Below are 26,759 nucleotides of genomic sequence, written 5' to 3'. Positions count from 1 at the left end.
CAAATTTAACTTAATTTCTGCGCCATGGGATCTATATATATATATATATATATATATATATAATATATATATGTATATATGTATGTATATATATATGTATAAATGTATGTATATATATATGTATATATATAAATATATATATATATACATATATATATATATATATACATATATATATATATATATAAATATATATTTCTTTCAATTCATTTAAACAATTTCTCAATTTTTGCTTTGTGCCACGTGCTTTTAAATTGGTAGGTTGGTGTACAATATGTTTTCCCAGATGAGTCGGTTTGACTCAGATATTCCTGATAATCAACGTTTCAATTTAGTTTCTCATATCACCTAGGGTAAGTAACGCGAGGCCGCTCGCTATATTGTGATTTATACTTTTATTCGCTTTGCAAATAAGTGCTCAAATTAAACTGTGATAAGAAAAATTTCCAAGAGGTTATTATTCTTATTTATCACATGGTATGTAAAAGGTGTTTATATTGTATATAATTCTATTTTGAATACTGCGGCTTTAAATATATTTGATGTTCTCCGATATGCCAAAAGCTCATTTATCACCATTCCACTAATTCACCAATTAATTTCTAACCTTCACTATTACCTGTGAAATTTATGTGTGGATATTGTATGTAATAGAGTTGTATCAGTTTCAAATATTGTTCATGTGAGTTTTTGTGTTTACAAATATCATACATTTAGTGATGAACACGAGGGAAGACTGAGATGACCTGCCATGGTTCAGTAACAAATCGCATCTGGCAGTCATTCAGGGAAGTGTAGGCTCGAAACTGAAGTCCTTTCGTTAGGCACCGTCCTCTGGACCATGATCATGGTAGTTCGTGACGCGAAACTGAATCCTCATCATTACCATCTCAGTGAAATTCAGAGCAAGAGATGTTGTTGTTTGTTGTTGCTATTATTATTATTATTATATTATTATTATTATTATTATTATTATTATTATTATTATTATTATTATTATTATTATTATTATTATTATTATTATTATTATTATTATTATTATTATTATCATCATCATTATTATACATACATATATCAAAGGCATTTTCCTCCTTACACGGGGGGTAACCAAAAAGAAAAAGGCGTAGAAACCACTCCCACCCATTCCATTCCCTACATATTCCATTTCCCTCCACCCTCCTCCCTCCCTCTCATCTCGGCACCTCATGGATGACGGGTCATCCCTGCATCCTGTCCACTGCCCTGGGTCAGAAGCAGTCTCGCAAGACACAGCACATCCACAGCAAGGCCGCTTCATAAATTCGGCGACCCCCCCCCTCTCCGTCCCCTCATGCAGGAAAGGAGAAGAGGGGGAGAAATCCCTTCAGGCTGCGTCAATTTTTTTCTCATACATACTTCCTCACCCCGCATCCCCACTCCCCCTCATGCATCACAGCATCATCTATACACAACCCTTCTCCATTCACCCCTATCTTCTGTCCTCTCCCGTCCTTTCTCAATAGACATTCCTCTCTTTTGTAATGCCCCTTTTACCCCATCCATCCATCTCATCCTAGGACGCCCCCTCATATTCACTCCCTCCACCTCTGCCTTCCACGCCTCTTTTACTAATCTTTCTTCACTCATTCTTTCCATGTGTCCAAACCATCCTAATAATCTTTCATTAACCCTATCTCCCAATTCCCTCTCCACCCCTGTGCTCCTCTTCACCTCATTTCTCACTCTATCTAGCCTAGTAACCCCTATCATACTTCTCAGACATTTCATCTCAAACACATTCAAACTTCTTCTCTCTTCTTTTCTTATGTTCCATGTTTCTGCGCCGTACAGTGCTGTTGGCACAATCACTCTTTCATATAACCTCCTAGCACCCATTCCCAGATGTCTATTTCTCATTACACATTTCATCCAACAAGGCATTTACTCGCTTCTCTCAATCTACATTCTACCTCCACCCCCACTCCTCCCTTTCCTGCCACATTCGCACCCAAGTATCTAAAACTATCCACTTCCTCCAGTCTCTCTCCCTTAATGCTCACTTCCAGCCTACTGTCACTCTCTCCCCTTGTACATCTCATCACCTTACTTTTGCCCACATTTATCTTCAGCTTCCTTCTTTCACACACCTTCTCAAACTCTGTCACTAACTTCCTCAATCCCTCCTCTGATCCTGCTACAAGCGCAGTGTCGTCAGCAAACAACAACTGGCTTATTTCCCACTTTTCTCCATTTTCTTTAACCATCTCCAACCCCTGACCCACTACCCTTGCATTCACCTCTCGTACCACCCCATCCATGTATAGATTGAACAGCCAGGGCGACATAACACATCCCTGACGAAGTCCCACCTTTACCCCAAACCATTCACTCTCTTCATTTCAAATCCTAACACAAGCTCTACTACTCTCGTAAAAGCTCTTGACTTCTACCTGTCCCAGAGGGGACATTCCTAGAAAAAGTAAAGGCATAAGAAGGTCTGGGAGTTTTCCAACCAGTACCCTAAGGTTTGGGTCTTTTGATGTGCATGGGTGTGGTACAGATGAGAGTCAAAGAGAAGAGATAGGCAGTATGTTTGCGAGAAGAAAGATGGATGTGCTGGCTTTGAGTGAATCTAAAATGAAAGGGAAGGGCGAGTGAGAGTTTGGAAGTGTAGCCGGGAGGTACTCAGGAGTGAAGAGGGGACGAGGGAGAGAAGGGGTGGCTATACTAGTAAGTGAAGAGATAAGTAAGCGTGTTGTGGAGTGGAAGGAGGTTTCATCAAGGTTGATGTGGATGAAGGTGAAGCTGGGAAGGGAGATGGTTTTTTTTTATAAGTGCGTATGGGCCTGATAGTGAGAAGAGCGTAGAGGAAAGGGAGACTTTTTGGGTATATATAAATGAGTGCATAGAGGGATTAGGGAGAAATGTCAATGTAGTTGTATTGGGAGACCTTAATGCTAGGGTAGGAAACGAACCAATAGACGGAGTGATTGGGAAATATGGAGTTCCAGGTAAAAATCGTAGTGGAGAGTTGATGGTGGAGATGTGTCTTGAAAGAGAGTTGATGATAGCAAATACAGTGTTTAGGAAGAAAGTCAAGCATAAGTACACATGGGAGAGGGTGGTGGATGGAAGGGTGGCAGATAGAGTGTTAATGGACTATATAGTGGTAACCAGGAGTATGGTAGGAAGAGTTAAGGATGTACATGTTCTAAGGGGAGAGAGTGGGGGAATATCAGATAATTTTCTGGTGGAAGGTAAATTGAGAGTGGAGAATAGGTGGAGAAAGAGGAAAAGGGCAGAAGGTAGGGAGGTACTTAGAGTGAACTGCTTAAATGAGAAAGAAAAGGAGAATGAGTACAAGAAGAAGCTGAAGGAGGAGTGGGAGGGAGTGAAGGATAAAGTAGAACTAGGAGTGGAGGAGGAATGGGGATGGTTCAAGGAGGGAGTCGTAAGGTGTGCAAAGATGGTGTGTGGAACAAGGAGGGCGGGAGGAAATAGAAGGAAGGGTAGTGAGTGGTGGGATAAGGAAGAAAAGAAGGGTGTAGAAGAGAAGAAGCAGGCATTTATAGATTGGCTACAAATTAGGACGAGGGAATCGTATGAGAGGTACAAAGTAAAGAGAAGGGAAGTAAAGCATAATATAAAGGAAGCAAAGAGGAGAGCAGATGTGAAATGGGGTAAGAGTATGACAGAAAATTTTGAAAGTAATAAAAAGATGTTTTGGAAAGAAATTAAAGAAGGAATAGGAGGCGAATCAAGTAGAGAAGAAAAGTGAAAAATGCGCAGATGGAGAGATGATAATGGAAGAGAAGGCAGTGAGAGGAAGGTGGGCAGAGTATTTAGGGAGTTGCTAAATGTGAAGGAGGATAGGGAGGGAAAGGTAGATGCAGTGGGAAGCGCTAAGAAAACGAGAGTGATGAGTGAGGAAAATGGAGGAGAAATAGGGAGAGAAGTAAAAGCTGCTGTTAAGATGATGAGAGCAGGTAAGGCATCTGGGTTAGATGGATGCTATGCAGAATGCCTGAAAAAAGGAGGTAAAGTGATGGTGGACTGTCTGGTGAGGTAATTTAATGTTTGTTTAAGAGAGGGTAGAGTGCCGGAGGACTGGAGGAGTACCTGTATAGTTCCACTTTACAAGGGGAAGGGTGACAAGTGTGAGTGTAGTAGTTTCAGAGGGATCAGCCTGTTGAATGTAGTTGGGAAGGCTTATGGGAGGGTCTTCATTGAAAGGATTAGGAGAGGAACAGAGGGAGTAATTGGTCAGGAAAAGTTTGGATTTAGGACAGGTAGGGGATGTGTAGATAAGATTTTTGTGGTAAGACAGATATGTGAGAAAGCTATAGGAAAAGGTAAGGATGTTTTTTTGGCTTTTATGGATCTGGAAAAGGCTTACGACAGGGTAGACAGGAAGGCACTGTGGGAGGTATTGCAGATATATGGAACAGGAGGAAAGTTGTTAACAGCTGTCGAGAGTTTTTACGAGAGTAGTAGAGCTTGTGTTAGGATTTGAAATGGAGAGAGTGAATGGTTTAGGGCAAATGTGGGACTTCGTCAGGGGTGTGTTATGTCGCCCTGACTGTTCAATCTATACATGGATGGGGTGGTACGAGAGGTGAATGCAAGGGTAGTGGGTCAGGGGTTGGAGATGGTTAAAGAAAATGGAGAAAAGTGGGAAATAAGCCAGTTGTTGTTTGCTGACGACACTGCGCTTGTAGCAGGATCAGAGGAGGGATTGAGGAAGTTAGTGACAGAGTTTGAGAAGGTGTGTGAAAGAAGGAAGCTGAAGATAAATGTGGGCAACAGTAAGGTGTTGAAATGTACAAGGGGAGAGAGAGGTAGCAGGCTGTAAGTGAGTATTAAGGTAGAGAGACTGGAGGGAGTGGATAGTTTTAGATACTTGGGTGCGAATGTGGCAGGAAAGGGAGGAGTGGGGGTGGAGGTAGATTGAGAGAAGCGAGTAAATGCCTTGGTTGATTTAAAAGCGTAATGAGAAATCGACATCTGGGAATGGATGCTACGCGGAGGTTATATGAAGGAGTGATTGTGCCGACAGTACTGTACGGGGCAGAAACATGGAAAATAAGAGAGGAGTTTGAATGTGTTTGAGATGAAATGTCTGAGAAGTATGATAGGGGTTACTAGGCTAGATAGAGTGAGAAATGAGGAGGTGAAGAGGAGCACTGGGGTGGAAAGGGAGCTGGGAGATAGGGTTGATGAAAGATTATTAGGATGGTTTGGACACATGGAAAGAATGAGTGAAGAAAGATTAGTAAAAGAGGTGCGGAAGACAGAGGTGGAAGGAGTGAATATGAGGGGACGTCCTAGGATGAGATGGATGGATGGGGTAAAAGGGGCATTACGAAAGAGAGGAATGTCTGTTGAGGAAGGACAGGGAGGACAGAAGATAGGGGTGAATGGAGAAGGGTTGTATATGGATGATGATGTGATGTATGAGGGGGTGGGGAATGGGCGGTGAGGGAGTATGTATGAGAAATAAGTTGACACAGCCCGAAGGGATTTCTCCCCATCTACTCCTGTTCTGCATGAGGGGACGGAGAGGGGGGGGGGTCGCCAAATTAATAAAGCGGCCTTGCTGTGGATGTGCTGTGTCTTGCGAGACTGCTTCTGACCCAGGACAGTGGACAGATGCAGGGATGACCCGTCATTCATGAGGTGCCAAGATGTGAGGGAGGGAAGAGGGTGGAGGGGAAAGGAGTGTGTAGGGGATAGAATGTGTGGGAGTGGTTTCTATGCCTTTTTCTTTTTGACTATCTCCCATGTAAGGGGGAAAAAAGCCTTTGGTATATATATATATATATATATATATATATATATATATATATATATATATGTATACATATATATATATATATCTTTTTCCACCACATACCACTTTTAATTCCATACCATCGCAAACGAGACTGAGAACCGGTTCTTAGTCTCGTTTGCGATGGTATGGAATTAAAAGTGATATGTGGTTGAAAAAGATATTAATTGATCACTGGGAACCATTCAGTGTGTATGTATATGTATATGTATATATATATATATATATATATTACAAAGGATTACAAAGGATTACAAAGGCGGAGCATGCCGACAGTAGACCTTTTGGTCCATATCTAGGTCGGATGCGAAAAAATCATACTGATAGTAAATGAATAAATAAAAACTATAATAATGTAGATAACAAATAAGATACATAAATAAATGCATAGGTATAGTTAAATAATAAACAAACAGGTAAATAGTAAATAATAATAAATTAACATATAACTAATGATAAATGAAAATCAAGCAGACAAATGATAACAAAACAAAAACAAATAATATAAAATAAATTATAATTATTACAGCACCTTGCTTAGGTGTTTGTCTAAATGATTCTTAAAGCTTCGCATTGAACTACATTGCACTGCCTCTGCAGGAAGTTTATTCCATTCATTAACTACACGGTTGGCGAAGTTGTTTCTACCCACTTCCAAATTGAATCTATTTCCTGACAGTTTGAGACCATTGTTTCTTGTCTGATTCTCAGTGCGGAAATTTTGTCACTTTTGATGTTGTCACTTCCCTTTAGAATTCTAAAGACCTGTATCAAGTCACCTCTGAGTCTACGCTTTTTTAGGAAAAACAGAATCATATGTTTTAGTCGATTTTCGTATGATTTATTTTTGATATTTGGAATCAGTTTTTTGGCTCGCCGTTGTACTTTTTCCAGTCTGTCAATGTCTTTAATAAGATTCGGTGACCATACGGAAACAGCATATTCCAAATGTGGATGAACTGACGATTTATATAGCTTGTTAATGAGTGATGGACTTTTGAAATCAAAAGATCGCACAATCAGTGCTAGAATCATATTTGCTTTCTCAGAGGCTGAAATACACTGCTTGGATGATTTGAGATCGTTACTGATAATTACGCCGAGATCTTTTTCACTATCCACTTTTGTTAACGAATTTCCAAATAACTTGTAATCGTACTTACTGTTATTTTTACCTATGTGCATTACCTTGCATTTACTTGTGTTAAATTTCATTAGCCACTTTTCAGACCATTGCTGTAATTTATTTAAATCTTCTTGAATATCTAATTGGTTTAAGTGATCATTTGCCATTCCGCACAGTTTTGTATCATCAGCAAATTTGGAAACAGTAGATTTTAGTCCATGGTCTATATCATTTATAGGCAGGGTGCAGGGATGACCCGTCATCCAGGAGGTGCTCAGATGAGAGGGAGGGTGGGAGGGGTGTGGAGTGTATTTAGGGATGAAATGGGTGGGAGTGTTTTTATGCCTTTCCCTTTTTGGCTACCTCCCTTGGAAGGGGGAAAAAGCCTTGGTATATGTATGTATGTATGTATGAATAGAAGTGACCCAAGAACGGAACCCTGAGGAACTCCACTTGTAACATTTTTCCATCTAGAAGTTTTTCATGTAAAACAACTCTGTTTTCGATCATTCAACCAATTACTAGTCCAACTTAAAAGGCTACCACTTATTCCGTGTGAAGCTAATTTAGTAAGTAGTCTTTCGTGGGGGACGGTATCAAAAGTTTTTACAAAGTCTAGATATATTAAATATATATAGTTTCTTTTGTCATAATTCGAGATAACTGTGTTGTAGAATTCGAGTAAGTTAGTCAAGCAAGAACGTTTCCGTCTGAAACCATGCTGGCTATCATTTATCAAACGGTTACTTTCTAAATGATGTTCGATAGCATCTCTGATGATAGTTTCCATTATTTTTCCTACGATTGAAGTAAAACTTATAGGCCCATAGTTATTTGGTTTCTTTTTGTCACCTTTTTTGAATAAGTGAGTATCGTTAGCTAGCTTCCATTCTCTTGGGACATCTCCGGATATGATGGATTTCTTGAAAATAATTTCTAATGGAACAACAATCTCATTTTTCATTTCCTTTAAGATTCTTGGATGCCAACCGTCAGGCTCTGATGTTTTATTAACTTTGAGTTTCTCTAGACACCTTTTATTTTTTTCTTTTGTTATATTTCCCGTAGTAAGTTTACCCTAGACTTATATATATATATATATATATATATATATATATATATATATATATATATATATATATATATATATATACATATATATATATGTATATATATGTATATATATATTTATATATATATATATATACATACATACATATATAAATATCAAATGACATGAGAGATTTTGGGTGGTGGAAGTGAAACGAAGATGCTCTCGGAATAGGTTATACTCTTACGTTACGACCACTTTGGTCTTCTTCAGAGAGTTGTCTACAAAAGGTTTTATATGATACATTTTATATCACTCCTGAGGGGCCTCTCGGTCAGGTCACAGCGTCCGAGAGGTGAACAAATGTCTGGTGTCTCAGCGAGTCTAGTATAAGGACACTTGCCACCTTTGAACTCGGTAAAATTGCTAGTGTAGAAAATAAATTGAGGAGACTCAATGGTGTCAACAAAGACATCCAGTTCACCATTGAGATAGAAAAAGAAGGCAAACTACCATTTCTTGATACACTGATTCACAGAACAAACGTTGAGGTAAAATTTGCAGTGTATAGGAAACCTACGAACAGAGATGGTTTTGTCCATTATTTTTCAGGTCATAGCAAGAGGGTGAAAACAGGAGTTCTGATTGGTTTCTTCCTTCGAGCCTACAGAATTTGTAGTAGCGTGTATTTAGAAGATTTACAAAGGATTACAAAGGCAGAGCATGCCGACAGGAGACATTTTGGTCCATAGCTAGGTCTGATGCGAAAAAAATCATAATGATAATAAATGAATAAATAAAAACTATAATAATGTAAATAACAAATAAGATACATAAATAAATGCATAGGTATAGTTAAATAATAAACAAACAGGTAAATAGTAAATAATAAATTAACATATAACTAATAATAAATGAAAATCAAACAGACAAATGATAACAAAACAAAAACAAATAATATAAAATAAATTAAATCATTACAGCATCTTGCTTAGGTGCTTATCTAAATGATTCTCAAATTAAGTACACGGTTGGCAAAGTTGTTTCTACCTACTTCCAAATTGAATCTATTTCCTGACAGTTTGAGACCATTGTTTCTTGTCTGATTCTCATTCAATGTGAAAATTTTGTCACTTTTGACGTTGTCAATTCCCTTTAGAATTTTAAAGACCTGTATCAAGTCACCTCTGAGTCTACGCTTTTTTTTTGGGGGGGAAAACAGATTCATATGTTTTAATCGATTTTCGTATGATTTATTTTTGATATTTGGAATCAGTTTTGTGGCTCGCCATTGTACTTTTTCCATTCTGTCAATGTCTTTAATAAGATTCGGTGACCATACGGAAACAGCATATTCCAAATGTGGACGAACTAACGATTTATATAGCTTGTTAATGAGTGATGGACTTTTGAAATCAAAAGATCGCGCAATCAGTCCTAGAATCTTATATGCTTTCCCAGAGGCTGAAATTAACTGCTTGGTTGATTTGAGGTCGTTATTGATAATTACGTCGAGATCTTTTTCACTATCCACTTTTGTTAACGAATTTCCAAATAACTTGTAATCGTACTTACTGTTATTTTTACCTATGTGCATTACCTTGCATTTACTTGTGTTAAATTTCATTAGCCACTTTTCAGACCATTGCTGTAATTTATTTAAATCTTCTTGAATATCTAATTGGTTTAAGTGATCATTTGCCACTCCGCACAGTTTTGTATCATCAGCAAATTTGGAAACAGTAGATTTTAGTCCATGGTCTATATCATTTATATATACTATGAATAGAAGTGGCCCAAGAACGGAACCCTGGGGAACTCCACTTATAACATTTTTCCATCTAGAAGTTTTTCCATTTAAAACAACTCTGTTTTCGATCATTCAACCAATTACTAGTCCAACTTAATAGGCTACCACTTATTCCGTGTGAAGCTAATTTAGTAAGTAGTCTTTCGTGGGAGACGGTATCAAAAGCTTTTACAAAGTCTAGATATATTAAATCTATATTGTTTCTTTTGTCATAATTCGAGATAACTGTGTTGTAGAATTCGAGTAAGTTAGTCACGCAAGAACGTTTCCGTCTGAAACCATGCTGGCTATCATTTATCAAACGGTTACTTTCTAAATGATGTTCGATAGCATCTCTGATGATAGTTTCCATTATTTTTCCTACGATTGAAGTCAAGCTTATAGGCCTATAGTTACTTGGTTTCTTTTTGTCACCTTTTTTGAATATGGGAGTATCGTTAGCTAGCTTCCATTCTCTTGGGACATCTCCGGATATGATGTATTTCTTGAAAATAATTTCTAATGGAACAAGACTCATTTTTCATTTCCTTTAAGATTCTTGGATGCCAACCGTCAGGCCCTGGTGTTTTATTAACTTTGAGTTTCTCTAGACACCTTTTAATTTTTTCCTTTGTTATATCTACCGTTGTGAGTAAGTTTACTCTTGACTTTTCACAGGTTTCAGTGTGGAGTTCACTTTGAGGTGTTTCGTTTACGAATACCGAGCTAAAATAATTGTTTAAAATATTACACATTCCTTCATTTGAATATTCAAGCTGACCGTCAGCAGATAACAGTGGACCAATTTGATTCCTAACAAACTTTTTATCTCTAATGTAACTATAGAATTCTTTGGGATTCTCTTTGGATTTATCAGCGATGTTCATTTCGTAATGTCGTTTTCTTTTTTTTATTGTCTTTTTTACAACTCTCTGTATTGATACATAATTTTCATAGATATTAGATGCACCCGAGCACTTATATTTCTTATAAGCCTGTCTCTTTTTAGCAATACTTTTTTCAGTTTCTTTGTCGAGCCACTTTGGGCGAGCCTGATTTGGGGGACGTCTGTCCTTATAAGGAATGTAAGTATGAATCATCTTAGCGAGCGTATTTTGAAATATTTCCCTCATCTGATCTACAGGTCTTTCGCTTAATTTTGCCTCCCCCCCAATCTGTAAGCTGAAGCTCCTGACGTAGTCCTATGAAATGAGCTTTACTGAAATCGGGTATTTTAGAAACACAAGTATCTATTCTAAAAAAAATTAGGAGTTTGAATCTAAATTGTGATCGCTATTTGCAACAGTTTCACCGACTTCTACATCAGTTACCATGCTTTCGCGGATAGTGATCAATAGATCGAGTAAGTTTCCATATCTTGTGTGCTCTTTTACATGCTGAATTAAGTAATTGTCACCAAGAAAATCAATCAAGCGACTACCTATATGGCCATGTTCAAGGGTCATCCAATCAATGTCAGTAAAACTGAAATCACCCATTATCAATAAATCCCGGTTGCAGAAACTAGACAATTCTTGAAATAACAGTTTGTCGTCTGCTAATGATAATGTCTTTGGCCTATATATTACACCTACATTCATTTTTTGTCCATTTTGTTTGGGTTAACTCAACCCACAAACTATCAAGATGAGCTCAATTATATTACGAAAACGTTCAAAGAACTAAGATACCCTAGTGGCCTAATTTGCAGGATGAGGAACAAAGCCAAAGAAATCCACAATAGGACAAATGCCCACAAATCCGAGAGTGAGAAGACGTACACTTACATAACCGTTCCCAACGCGCTTAACACCGAGAACATAAATCGACTCCTAATGAAAGGTGGACTCAAAACAGCCAAAGTCTCCTCCAACAAAATAGCGAGAATTGTGAAAAAACAAGAAAGAAGTCCTATCATTGTGCTAAGTGTGGTTTATGAGATTCCTTGTAAAGGGTGCTCAGCCTCTTATTTCGGTGAGTCGAGTCGAGGTTTAGAGAAACGTATATGAGCATAAAAATGACCTTAGAGCGCACAGGACGTCCAACTCCTTAGTTCAACATGCAGACAAATTTGGCCGCCTTCCCCATTGGATAGAGGCCAAAGTCCTCAGAAAGGGTCATGAAAAGAAAACAAGAAAAACGATTGAAGCCGCATACACGTCAAAGAAAAAACTAATGGAAGAGATGGATTTATCTGCTTATCAAAGGTAGCAAGTGTCCTTATACTAGACTCGCTGAGACACCAGACAAATGTTCACCTCCCGGACGCTGTGACCTGACCGAGAGGCCCCTCAGGAATGATATAAAATGTGACATATAAAACTTTCTGTAGACAACTCTGAAGAAGATCAAATTGGTCGTAACCTAGGTTCAATCGAACCCCAGGGGTTCGGTGAATCAGTTTCCGGGGTTCGGCGCATTTCTGAAATTGTCTCTGAGAGGCAACAGCAAAAGTCACATTGATTTGCAATGAATATTCATTGTTTTTGTTTTATGTGAAATTCATGTTTTGTTGATTTGGTTCTTTGAACACAGTGATTCCGTGTGCTAATGATCCATGGTACAATTTGTGCACTAATACAGTATATAGTTCTTTTTCTTGAAGAAAAAAAAACACAATTTTTTTCCAACAACGAATAGTTCGATGAATGCATGTATGAAATTTGCGGGGTTCAGTACCTCCAACAAGGTTAAGAACCACTGGTATAACCTATTCCGAGAGCATCTTCGTTTTACTTCCACCACCCAAAATCTCTCATCTGTCATTTGATATATATATATATATATATATATATATATATATATATGTATATATATACATATATATATACACACACGTATGTACATATAAATACACACACACACACACACACACATATATATATATATATATATATATATATACATATATATATACATATATATATACATATATATATACATACATACATACATACATAGGGACACACGGTAAAAATAAACATACATCATAGATGAAACCAATTAATGTCAATGTGTGCGCCCTCTGGTCACCGAACACTTGCGGTCAGCTACTGCATGGCACCGCTAGTGCCGAACACTTGTCTGGCGGATGGAGGGGGGGGCACGGCGCTCCCACTCCACCAATGTCGCACGCGAGGAGCAGGGTGGAGTGGTGGGGCGCTGACCCCCTTCCCCCTCTCCCGAAATGTCTAAGTATGTTTGAAAATATATTAGGAATCTTATATATGTCGACTGCATCTATGATGGTGTCTTCCATATGTACATATGATATTTATAAGGTAGTAGTTTTCAATATTTTTTTCTGTCGCTTCCCCTCCCTCTTCAAGCGTAAGGATTTCATGTGGGCAAGGGAAGAAATATCCCAAACGCCAAAAAATAATTTCTTAAAGAATACAAATATACATAAAACATAGGGAATAAAATTTCCCTAGGTTGGTAGAAAAAAACCCACTTGATAACACGAATGGCATAATCACAGTGGGTTAAAAATTGGCTGTGTGAAGACCATCTGAAGACGAGACATGAAGCACCAGCTGAGAACCACTGGCGCCAGGTAATTTTATTCAATTATGTGTGACACTTCCCACGCGATAGGAAGGGGTTGAGGTTTCACGTCCGCAGGATATTCTCCTCAGTTGGATAAAATTACTTGATGGGCGGAGTAATAGAAATATTTGAAGATAGAAGGTACAGAGTGAAGATTGGTCGCCCCCTGCTTTGCCATAGGGCCATTCTAAAAAGACGTCAACAAAGACAGGCATGAATAAGAGACGAAACAAATTGGGCAGGGAGTCAGCACAGAAGCATAGATTGAATACATCGATAGATAAATACATAAATTATTAGATAAATAAGTAAAGAAAGAGAGAGAAAGGTGGGGGGCTCCATGAAAGCCATAACAGTCTGTAGATTTGAGGTCAGAGATGTCACGAATAAAATTCTAATTTAGATCGAAAAAAAGAAAAGAAATTTAATTCCTCTCCCTAAAACCCTTCTTTTCCGCCCCCGCCCTCGCCTCTCTGTCTCTCACGTCAGTGCCTAATGCTAAGTCATCTTCGCTGTCAACATATGATGTATTTTGTAGATGCCCTGTGTTTTGTAACTTGAGGAGGAGACGACAACAGCAATGGAGACGAGGAACGTGAGCGACCTAGAGGGCTTCACCGACGAGTTCGCCGAGTACCCTTTCCATAACGTAAGTCCTTGTGGCGCCTCTACTTCAGTTGGGTGTCGGTGCTTGTCAAGGGTGGTGCTGTCACGCGCGCGTGCACACACACACACAGTATCGCTGCGCTTCGAATCGTTACTCCAACTCTCGTGGGCGGGGAGTTGTGTGTGTGTGTGCGTGTAAGGTCACAGCATTACCCATAGATCGGCCATATGAGTTCTGAGCTCTCTTCCGGGAGGGAAATAGCTGTCGATCACGAGTTCAACACGTAATCCAAAGACCAAGGTGAATTACACACACACGCACACACAATGATGATTAGAGGCAAAGAGACGGGACCCCATGAACACAGCTCTAACTTTTTTATGCAACAAGTAGGTAACAACAGTTAGATGAATACACGGGTAACAGCAACTTGCTGATGTGGTGGGTAACGTCATGACCTGCTAACTTTAGGATACCGAGTTGGCGTCTCTCTCAGAGCGTGAAACCGTACATTGCGTACTTTAAATGCAAGCCATTACTACCCCCCTTTAAGCAAGGGGGTGTATTCACTTAATTGTATTTACCTAAATGTAGTATATAGGAAAGAGACAACGCTCGCTGGATCCCGTCTCCTATTCTCATGTACAGTTCCAACTTAATTTATATCCTTCATTTGCAATTATTATATGAGAATATATCTTTTTCAACCTTGGGCTATATTACCTTCTAATTTATTCCAAGTATTTATGCATCAGTATGAAAAGCTAAGTGGCTTAATTATTCATGTATTGTTCGAGCTTGGGTTATATTACCTTCTAATCTATTCCAAGTACTCATGCATCCTTTAAGGCCACGTCACATTACGCGTCTTTTGAGTCCAGGTAGCCTGGTGCGAGGGTGAAAAACGCGCGCTCATTTTACCCGTCCTGTGTTCAAACGGTGACTCATTGCCTTCGGACAGGGGTTCCCAAACTTTTCAGCTCATCGACCCCTTAGTAAAGTTTAAGAATTCCTATAGACCCCCAAACTATTAATTCACGAATTATGTCAGTTTATTATTATTGTTGATGTTGTTATTTAATATGCTAATAATATTATTATTATAGTTGTTATTATCCTTATTATTATTGTTATTATTACTATTATTATTTTAATTATTGTTATTATTCTAATTCTAATTATCGATAGTGTTATCATAATCATTTTTATCTGTTATAAAAGGGCTAAATGACATTTATCAAAGCGACGGCGCGGCGTTCCAATAATGATGCAGACACTTTCACATATACGTAAACATAAGCGTTTTAGAATAAATATTTATATCATATATTCTTTATTTTATTTCTATAAGTAATATTCAAGCCAATGATATTACACAAGCTCGTCATCTTGATGTTCATTCACGATGTGGTTGTGTGCATGTGAGATTCTCCCTACATGCACAGAATGAGGAGAATTTTCGACTCAGAGTGAACTGACATGGTTTTTCTTTAAGTTTAAATATTGGTTGGTTGATTATTCTCACTCTTTCAGTACGGGAAGAGAACAGTATCATTTCATGCTAACCATTTAATTTTAAAGACTGCCTTTCGAGCCCATAGCAATCTACTGACCCCCTTTCAATCCCTTGGATGGTTTCATCGACCCCCTAGCAATCTACCTTTCGACCCCTTGGATGGTCTCATCGACCACTGGGGGTCGATATCGACCACTTTGGGAACCCCTGCCTTAGGAGAATGACACACACTACTCGGTTCATCCCTGACATTTCTGTCTTTGTTGGGGTGATATTTCACTTGTCACAGGTACACGTTATCCTTGTACAGTTCTATCAGATGAATAATGTCCTCATAACGCCAATAGAGCTGCGACTTCTGTGACATGATGAATGAGGCGCTTTAGTGGGTCTTATGTTGCGCCTCACCAATCCACCACTGCTTGGAGGACATCAGAGTGTGTTGCGGGAACCGTCGATGTCAGTTCCCCACGATTTGACGCGTAATGTGACGGGGCCTTCAGACGCAAACGTGCGCGTGTATGTGTGCGCGCGTGCGTGTATTTACCTAGTTGTATTTTACGGGAAGGGGAGCTATGCTCGTGATGTCCCGTCTTTATATCTCATTTTATCTAAACTATTTTTGAATTCATGTATTGTTTTTGCACACACTACTTTCTCATCTAACTTGTTCCAAATGTCTATTACTCTGTGAGGAAAGCTATTCTTTTTCAGATCTTTTCTATAGCTGTCTTTCTTGATTTTCTTTCCGTGTCCTCTTGTATTTCTTTCATCCCATTTGATTAGATCCTCTCTATCAATAATTTCTATGCCTTTCATGATTCTGTAAATAGTTATCAAATCTCCTCTCTCTCTTCTTTGCGCGTGTGAGTGTGTGCGCACGCGTGCACAAGCTCTTTTAACCTGATCGAGTTGATTTAAATGCAAATATATACATAAACATGACAAAAATCCACACACGCACGGACATCAACATGCGGACACACATTTGCTATTGCATGCTTCTCTACTTTTTATATTATTCATACATACTTTCTAATAATTTACTTTCATTTTCTTAGTTTCTAGATTGGTTCATTAAAATCAACGATCCTGTCGAGAAATTTAAGGCCCAACCGACATATATCATCTCAGAATGGGTCTTTATCACTTCCGCTGTCGTCTGCTTGATACACTGTAAGTTCTCGACATTATCTTGTCATTTATATATGTACCAGTTCAGTCGATGATTTCTCCCAAAAACATTTTTACGGTGTTGCATATACTTTATTTAAGTATATATTCGAGACGCCATCAAGTGATTCTGTTATTTTTCTATTTATTTATTTATTTGGTTACTGCAGAACGATTCCTATAGTGACGACTTCGGCCACAGCGAAGTGTTTCATGACGTCAGGACCAAACGATTGTATTCAAATGAGGAAATGCTAGACGAGGTTATCATTAATCTCAAATTTGTATCTAAGGATAAGCAGTGTCGTGATTGAAAGGGTTGATTAATTCAAAGGATTACCATCGATCACGCTGACTCTTATCAACCACCCAGGCTCTTGATCTGTCGAAAGTTCTTGAACGCATGTCATGTACCCAAACAAAACCACTATGGTGGTCAATGCCATAGAAAGAACTTATTTGATTCTTGATGACTACTATCTGGAGGAAAGTAAAGTTTATTTCATGGGCACACGTGTGTAAGATATCCTCTTATCATTAGAATCTTATCTAGAGGCAAAGGTCGTGTTGATACAACGTGTTTGCCCTTGGTGTGGTAAGCCAGATAGCAACAATTAGAAGCCATTGTGTATTATGGGCTAAAAGCAAAGACAAAATTTTAACTTTCGGTTTGATGGAGTGTTGCAAAGTGACTGAAGTCGGCTGTAATTTGATTTGAAAGTGTTCCTTTATCTTATACAGGATGCTCCAACAGTGAACTAGATTACTTATCCGTCGACTCAACACAACAAAACCTGGTTCAAGTGTCTGATGTCCACAAGCAGAAACATGAGGTGGCAATATTATCCAGATAAGAATTGGGGCACATAGCAACATACATTCTTTATCAACTGAACTTAATGAACTCTCGTATATATATGGCTCGAAATGATGTGTGTGTGAGAAAGAGAATTCATCACGGTCTTGGATCACGTTTTGGACTTGGATGAGAAGTTGAGCTCGTATGTTGTCCGATCCATGGGTAATGCTGTGACCTTACACATACACACACGCACGCACACACACACGCACACACACAGCTCCTTGCTCATCAGTTGTAGTGCAAGCTCACAATGCAGCGATGCTTAAAATTTCAGCCTTAGATGGGATTCAAACTCGGGTTGTTATATTAGCGGTTGAGAGCGGTACCACTGCACCGTCGAGCCTTACGTGTGTGAGTGTGTGTGTGTGTGTGTTTTTGTTCGAGTTATACTCGCAAGACTGGCTAACCATTCTGCAGAAACTGTCCTACCTGAGGCACCATGTGGCTTCAGAAAAGAAGTACCACAGACATGATTTTCTCCATGCGCCAAATTCAAGAGAAATCCCACAAACAGAACCGTGATATATACCTGGCCTTTACTAAACTAACATAGGCATTTGCCACAGTAAAAAGGGAATTCCTCATCATTAGTTTGGTATCCCTCCAAAATTTCTCAAAATCCTCAAAAGCTTCCATGAGGGAATGAATGCCTGTGTACTGGCGGGAGGGCAAAAAAATCAGAGCCTTTCACTGTCGAAGTGGGAGTTCAGCAAAACTGTGTCCTGGCACCTGTGATATTCAACCTATTTCTCAATGCTGTCACAACCCTTTAGCCTCAATAAGCTCGATGATGACTACGGAACGCGGATACAATTCCGCCTAAATTCCCCCTCTTTAACCTTCGTCGCCTACGGGCCCGCACTAAACTTACCACCGCTCATCTCCTGGAACTGCAGTAAGCTGACGCAGAAGCCCTACAACACACTCTTTCGGTGATCTCCGCAGTTTACCAATCCATGGGTCTGCATATCAGCACAAAGAAGAGAGATATTTGCACAACGCAGAGCATCCCCAGTTCCGCCCCATGTTTTTCAAATCAATGGTGTACAGTTCAAGCAAATCAAACAGTTCACTTACTTCGGCAGGATAATAACACCAAAACACAATGTAGACGATGAAATTCAGTCAGAAAGCCATCTTTCATCCGTATCTTTTAGGCCGTCTACGTTGTCAGGTTTTTCACAATGGAAATTTACGAACCGAAACCAAAAGATCCGTCTACAGAGCCGTCTGCATCTCCACCCTACTCTACAGCTAAGAAACCTGGACCAACTACAGACGAAACATAAAAGCTGTGGAGGCCTTCCACATATGATGTCTTCAAAGAATCCTGGGCATAACTTGGCAAGACAAAGTACCACACACTGAAATCTTGCAACGTGCACAAATCTCCAGCATTGAAACATGGCTAGTAAAGTGTCAGCTGCGATGGACGGGTCACGTCACTTTGACAATTTTTTTTTACAGGCAATTGGCTGATGCACGTCGCATTGCAGGTCAGAAAAAACGCTATAATGATACGCTAAATACTACATTCAAGATGTGCAACATCGCATTAACTGATCTTAAAACCATTGCCTCCAATCGCGCCTCATGCATACAGTGTTCACAAAGGGTCAAATATCTTGAGTCTGCTCACAAGCAAGCACGGGACGACCCCTCCCCCCCAAAAAAAAAATTATATATATATATATATAAGCTCAACAATGGAGTTTATCCTCCTGATCCAGAGCTGACTTGCCCGGAGTGTGGTCTCTACAGTCACCTCTGCTGGTATCAGTGACAAGGACCTCAGCATCACTCATCCCATCACACTTCACCGGAGCGTTGTCGTCGTCGATCTCCGATCTCCGATGGACTGTTTACTAGTCATACTGCCATAACTACTGAGGGGTTTTGAATTTTAATAGCTTCTTTATTTTTGTATGTACAGTTATGGAATTTTAACACAATATGAAGAAGATTATGGAAATTTATTTGCATGAAGTTACAAAAAAGATGAAAAATCACTCATGTATGAAAAATGACGTCTTTTAAATGGCGTCCATTTTCAGCTTCGCACATCCGTGCCCTTTCCAAAACATGCTCCATGACGGCTTCGAGGGTTTCCTGGTTCAATTCCCTGATTTCCCTCGTGATGTTCTCCTTCAATTGTTCCAGGGTTTGAGGTTTGTTGACATACACCTTCTCTTTGAGATACCCCCACAAGAAGTCAGGGCTGGTCAAGTCTGGGAAACGCGATGGAGAGTTGACATCGCCGTAGCGAGAGATAATCTTGTCTTGAACGAAAGTAGGATATCTTTGCTCCCTTTAGAATATTAATAATAATAATAATTAGTCTTGATGCTACGAGTTTTGAAGCATTTTTTGAGTCCCAAATCCCGTGCCAAACCATTCAATTCACTCTAGTTGAATCCCTTACGAGCTGAAAAATCTTCATTTTCAAAATCTGCATCATGGTTGTCACATTTCTTTATCAGGATCCAGATAAAAAGAGAAGGTAGTTGAGCGAAAACTGGGATTTCAGCTGAATGAGGCACTACGTATAGCTTATGGTAGAGTTGTATACTTGATTTTGTATTTGTTTTTCTTGATATATCCTGAAGTTTTCACTAAACAAAAGTAAGTCTGTGCAATGATTCCTTGGCTCTCGCCAAATCATAGGTAAACTAAATGCCAATTGATCACGTGCCCCCTTGGTCCTCATTCGTAAACTCTTGGACGCACTGCTTGCACACCTTGTGAGGGGTCCAAGACCTGTCTTGATCACCAAGCTTTACTTTAAAATGTGCAAAATACACTTGCTTGACAAATATGCTGATGTTTGCCGTCTGACTGGGGAATGGTGAAACTGCCACAGATATAACAAAATTAATTAGGGTTGTTCAGGCACTTGTGACGAGTAGCTGAGGCAGACATGATCTGAAAGAAAGGAAATAAGGATAAACAATAAGTAGATCAGTCACAAGATTAAAACAAAAATAACAAAAACCATATTTAACATCTGCTAGCCCCTTGTATACAGAATTTTATGTTTTGTTTGCAGAAAATAACTCATGTGGAGCACTCACCTGTCACCGTAGTCTCACATGTAACTAAATGGGTATCGGATTTCACCTCTGCCCGACCGTTAATCCTCTTCATATGACGTTACATTCAAACTATTCCAAACATCTTCTCAACGGTCAAAAGCTGCTGTAGTCCATCGTCATTCCCGCGAAGCAGGTGTTAGCGTCATCAATAAACAAAATGTTGCCATTTGCTAATAGCGCCTCTTTCATGAGTTGTGTTCATAGCATCCAGTAAAGTAATTAATAAGATAACATTGATTTTTTTTGTTCAATGTCTATGATTAACAATTAATAAAATAATAAAACAATACAATTGTGCACACAATTAGTACAATTGTGGTTATTCCAAGAGTAGGCTGTAGAGAAAAAACTTGACATGATAGAAGAAAACTGAATAGATATATAATAGTCTCATCGTGATTTAATTCATTTCCAATATCTTCTATTGTTGACACTTGAGTTCATCTTCCATATTTAGGTCCATTTTTATATTGTCTAGATAATTTTGTAATAGCATTCTTCATTTCATATTCATGATTTATGTGTATAAAATGTGTGTATTCCTTCCATGATGCCATTTAAATTGCTAAAAAATGTGCTTACTACACCATTACTTTTCCCGTTGGGTGTGTGTTCTTGGGTCAGTTATATTGGGTTATAAAACATCCAATCTCACTTAAATGTCTTCTCATCTTATTCATTTCACATTTACCCATTTGTTTTGTAATGTGTATGAAAGTGTTACCCTAGGATTTTTTATTATCACATTCCTCCCAATTCGCTTCCTCACAATTAAGGTCTCCTATGAGCACTATATCATTACTTTATTCAGTCCTTTTTCTCTTAGATGAAGGATCATCCCTGGCTCCTGCCACACCACTTGGGTCAGATGCAATGCAGCAAGACACATCACCTCTACAGTGAGGGCCAGCAGTGAATGATTCAACACTACCATTTTGTTGGATAAGATTAAATTTGTACATAACTGAATGTTAGATTTACAGTATTATCCATCCACCTTACATTAGTACTGTATTATATATACCATCTTGGCTTACTTTATTGCTGGAAAAATGAGCAACTCAACCTACCCTAAAGATGATCCTCTTTTCTGTTGCTGGACAAGCTGATGATGTTACCTTTAACTATTCTCTTGATCACTGTCAATACCTATCTAATCTTATTTCTAGCTCTGGCTATCTTCTATCTTTTCTCCCTTTTCATGTCTCTCCTTCATCACCTTTCATTCCATATTTTCACAAGGCACTGACTGGCATCCATGCTCCCCTCAGCCAGTACCACACCTGTGTCATTCTATGGGTGACCTTCGCCCTTGTACTGGGGATGCCAACCTTGCACACATTCACATCACATTTATCATAATGCATTTCTAATTATTTTTAATGCCAACAGCCTTCGTAGTTGGGGGACGATGGAAATATCTCTGGCTGGGCTGTTTCTTACAAGGTCTTGCATTGGAGATGCTTGCCCTTTGGGCGCCTGACATTGACTTCTACTGGCACTCCCAAAGCACCATCATGCTCGTTGGACGACGCCTGCCACTCCATATCACCTTACTTTGTCAGTATTTTACTCATTGATTTTTTGTATAGGTGTATTTACCATATTATGATACACAGAATGGATATTATGTTTATGGGTTTTTGTCTCTTAATTTCCATATATCATACCTAGTTTTGAAATTGTTATGTAGAAGTAGTTGCAAGTAGGACAATACGTCTTACGATTCTGTTTGATAAACACGTAAGCAATATGTTGTAAAGTCTTTCATTTAATCAGATTATCTTTTTTTTTATTCATACATATTTATTAGGCACCTGAACTCCTGTTGGTAGTTTTCTTTTGTAATTTATGTTAAAGTGAACACTAAATTTGTAAATTGTAGGTATTCTGTGATGTAAGATTTAAGAACTGGGTTCATAAAATCAAATATATGAACAGGGTTTTGCATTTCTCATTAAAAATTGACTAAAGAGATGGAAATTTATTCATCTCAAAGCATCAGATTTGATATTGGAATTATGTTTTTCATACAAGGCTATTTATTTTTATCATGTTAAACAGGATTGCTTCGTATATGAAACAAACAATTGTATTGCATGTTATGTACAACAGTTTCAAGAAATTATATTTTTTTGCAGATCCACTATTCATGTATATTGCTGCATATACTGTTGCCCACTTAAAGCTTCCTATGTGGGCAGAACCACTAGCTGGTAAGTTGTGGTGTATCATTATATATGATTTAATAATCATTACTTGTGAGGGGATGAAGATGGAGGTTTACCATGTGAATGAAGCAATTTTGGCTGTTGGGTCATATTGTGGAGATGCTCTGTCTTGCTCCATTGTTTCTGATCAAGGTATTGGATGGGGGTCAGGGATGGTCCATCATCTGCAAAGAGCTAAGATAAACAAGAAAACAAATGGGCATTGGATGGGTGGAAGGAGAGTGCTTGGCTTTCCTAGCTATGCCTTAGAAGGGGGTAGAAGCCTTTTGATAGATAAGTAGATAGGAAATTCTTTCACTGAATTGCTTTTAACCTGAGTGGTGTGGCAGGGGCACAAGGATGACTCTTTATCTGCGATGTTTGAAGATGGGGTTAGGAATGAATTTTGGATGAGTGTGGGTTGGATGTATGCTTTAACATGGTCACCTCCCTCATGATATGCTTATTTTGCAGCTGGATTAGGGCAAGTTCTCATTGACCTCCCTTATGACATTATATGTGTCAAGTTCTTGCACTGGACATGGCATGACACAGACCCCATCACATTTGACCGCCACTACTGGGTTCCCTGGACCTCATACTTCTTCCATCTTTCATATGGAGTTACTTTCCATTTTGCCCTTAACTTCTGGAGGAGATGCATCACTGGGACTGATGACAAGGGAGAAGTGTCATGGTAAGATTAGGTCTTGATGCATTGGAAGGAAAGGAACATACTTGTAAGAATACTGGAAATTGCACAATACCTCATCATATCAACTTACCATTATGTAATAAGAATGTATTTTCATATGGGGAAAATACACTTGAATTACACATTTCTGAATTGTGTATACATGGAATACATCTTATGTGTAAAACAAATACCTATGTACTATATTGTATTATCTCTATTTTCTCTTGTAGTATAAAGAAAGAGGTTCTCTGTGCACTACTTGGTGGATTGTGTGGAATACCAGTTGGAATTTTGCACTTTCTTGTCTTCTATTACCCTCTCCATAACATTTACGGCATCCATAATGAAAACTGTTTCCTGATTGTCGTTGGTCTTTACATGATTCTGGTTTGGTCTGCAGATCGTAATCCTACTTTGGGTGCCCGTTTGCATTCAGGTAATGTGAAGATATTTATATGAAACCCACATTCTCATTGCTTAGTGAAAATAATTTACTGAAGTATACATCTATTTATTGTAATAAAATTGATTTTTCCTACAAGTTCTGTTATGTTTGCATGTTTATATGCTACTCATTATCATGATACTCTGTGAAGATACATTTTATTTCTTGTACAAAACACAAATATAATCACTGTTTTGGCACCATAGTTTACACTTTGGTTCTTATCTGCTTCAGGTGAACACGGTCACTGGTCCAGGTTGCTAATTATTCTAAACTTGGTAGTTCACTACGGTGTTTACCTCAGTTTTGCAATCTTTGGTAGTCCTGAAAATGAAGTCTCCATTGGTATGCATGAAATTGCTGGACCATGTGATGAATATATTACTGTGCCTACTGCTTTTGGTGAAGTAAGTATATAAGTTATGGTTTATTACTGTTGATTTCACTAGTGCTTATAGTAAGGCAACTATGTGAGAAGTATTTGGCAAAATGTTAAGATGTTTTTTAGGTTTTCTTGGAATGAAAGAAAGCATATGACATACATACATACATACATATACCAAAGCTTTTTCCCCCTTACAAGGGGGGTAGCCAAAAAGAAAAAGGCATAAAATCATTCCCACCCATTCCATCCCTGAATACACTCCACACCCCTCCACCCTCCCTCTTATCTTAGCACCTCCTGAATGACGGGTCATCCCTGCACCTTGTCCACTGCCCTGGGTCAGAAGCAGTGTCGCAAGACACAGCACATCCACAGCAAGGCCGCTTCATTAAATCGGCGACCCCCCATTGCAAAAATGAGAGGACGGGGAGAAATCCCTTCAGGCTGCGTCAAATTTTGCTCACACATACTACCTCACCCCCCATCCACCCGCCCATTCCACCTCATGCAATCACAACATCATCCATATACAACCATTCTCCATTCACCCGTCTTCTGTCCTCTCCCGTCCTTCCTCAACAGACATTCCCCTCTTCCCCAAAGCCCCCTTCACCCCATCCATCCACCTCATCCTAGGACGTCCCCTCATGTTCACTCCCTCCACATCTGCCTTCCACACCTCTTTTACTAGTCTTTCTTCACTCATTCTTTCCATTTGTCCAAACCATCCTAATATTCTTTCATCAACCCTTTCTCCCAGCTCCTTTTCCACCCCTGTTCTCCTCACCTCCTCATTTCTCACTCTATCTAGCCTAGTAACCCCCATCATACTTCTCAGACACCTCATCTCAAACACATTTGGACTCCTTCTCTCTTCTTCTCTTATGTTCCATGAAGCATATGACAGGTGTGATAAAAAATGTTGTGGAATGTATTATGGATGCATAGAATAAGACTTTCAAAGGTTAAAAGTATTTGCATAGATATTCAGGCATGTGTGAAAGTTGGCAGTGGAGATTTTGAGGTAAGTGTGAGGTTATGTCAGGATTGTGTGGTGGTACCATATTTGTTCATCATAAATGAATATGTGGATAAGATGTTAAGGGAAGTAAACGTGAGAGCATCATGAAGAAGTTTGGAGTTGGTGGAGAGTGAAGAGACATGAGAGGAGAGCCAGTTGTTATTTAGAGATGACACTACATATGAAGATAATCCTGAGGGACTGAAGCAGTTGGTGATTGAGCTTGGAAAGGTGTGTGAGAGGAGATTGCCTTTCACCTGAGTAGTGTGGCAAGGGACAAGGATGACCCTTCGTCCATGAGTTGTTAAGATGGGAGACACAATAAATGGGTTTCAATGTGTATGAAGTGGTTGTGTTTTAAAGGGCCTTTGTTACATATACTGTTGATCTCATGACCTTAATCATATAGATCAATGGTGCCTAATTTATATGGGAAATTTATTCATTACTGTTTCTAGGTCTAATCCAGAAACCAAGTACTGGCTTCTTTGGGCTGCATCTCCTTGTGGAAGTGGGAATCTTGTATTGCTTTGCAACTGGGGGTTGGCAGGGTTTTGATTGAAGAGTGGGACCCTCTATCCCTGCTCAACTTTCATCCTGTGTGCTAGGTAGCCTCTTGTGACATGACGCTGAGAATAATAACAATTGCACAGCTATCTTGGGTTTTTTCCCTGAGGTGTTACAATGGCTTCATGGGGCAGGTGGTGAGATTTTTCCTTGCATTGCTCCAACTGTTTTATGGGTTGGAGGTGGGTTAATATTTTGAGTTAGTAAAATTTTTTTTATTGTACCCTACATGTGTTTACTGTATCTTTTCTTATCTGTAGCTTACTTCCTTAGTTTTCTTTTTCTTATTTTGTAATTCTTTACTTAATTATTGGAGTAGTTAATTTTCTTGTATTGTGGGTTTTTGCTTTTCATCTTTTTTTATAATGTGAGGGAAACAATGGGTGGTGGGTGGGAGTGGAATGGATGAGAGTGGGTGCATGCCTTGGCTGGCTACCTCCATTATAAAGGGACAGAGGCTCTTGATATATAGATGGACCTTATGTAACTCACCAGTGTCTTTCTTATCCTCTAGGGCCTGAGGAAGAGGAAATACCTATGTTTGGAAGATTATGATGAACCATACTTCGATTTCCATTGCCAACCTGGTGGAATGCTCCCTAGTGAGGGTGTACAGTGGTACACAATTTGTGGAACACCTTTCACCAACCAAGCAGAATATATATCTATCATGGCAACAATTTGTATATTTGCTGCTATTATTTTCTATAACTTGCTCTTTAAAAGTTCACGAACCCTTGTACACAAGGTTAAGCAAAAAATGCTATAGTAGTGAATATACTCTAAGTTCCAGATGTACAATACTTTATGAAGTTCAATGGTTCCGATGTAAGTATACAATAAAGTGTTGGGGATAAAAA

At 38.9% G+C, this 26,759-nt stretch overlaps 1 protein-coding gene across 1 annotated transcript; it reads left to right on the top strand.

Moving 5' to 3' along the window:
• Positions 1–334: 334 nt before the first annotated feature.
• On the top strand, positions 335–26,759 carry LOC143039413 (uncharacterized). The gene is made up of 9 exons (XM_076209420.1): positions 335–353; positions 13,863–13,973; positions 16,509–16,623; positions 21,967–22,134; positions 22,716–22,790; positions 23,259–23,481; positions 23,712–23,917; positions 24,161–24,333; positions 26,414–26,759. The coding sequence occupies exons 2-9, from the start codon at positions 13,905–13,907 to the stop codon at positions 26,666–26,668; spliced, it is 1,284 nt and encodes a 427-aa protein (XP_076065535.1). The 5' UTR covers positions 335–353; positions 13,863–13,904; the 3' UTR covers positions 26,669–26,759.

Source organism: Oratosquilla oratoria, chromosome 26, assembly GCF_046742065.1.
Source record: "Oratosquilla oratoria isolate Oo_2021 chromosome 26, ASM4674206v1, whole genome shotgun sequence".
NCBI lineage: Eukaryota > Metazoa > Arthropoda > Malacostraca > Stomatopoda > Squillidae > Oratosquilla > Oratosquilla oratoria.
Note: the sequence above shows the minus strand (reverse complement) of the source record. Positions and strands in the feature narration are given on the sequence as shown.

What these genes read in the sequence shown, in the direction of transcription:
- LOC143039413 (XM_076209420.1), top strand. Translation starts at nt 13,905, where the DNA reads ATGGAGACGAGGAACGTGAGCGACCTAGAGGGCTTCACCGACGAGTTC. An exon ending in CCGAGTACCCTTTCCATAAC is followed by an intron (nt 13,974 to 16,508) that starts GTAAGTCCTTGT and finishes TCATTTTCTTAG; the next exon opens with TTTCTAGATTGGTTCATTAA. An exon ending in TGCCTACTGCTTTTGGTGAA is followed by an intron (nt 24,334 to 26,413) that starts GTAAGTATATAA and finishes CTTATCCTCTAG; the next exon opens with GGCCTGAGGAAGAGGAAATA.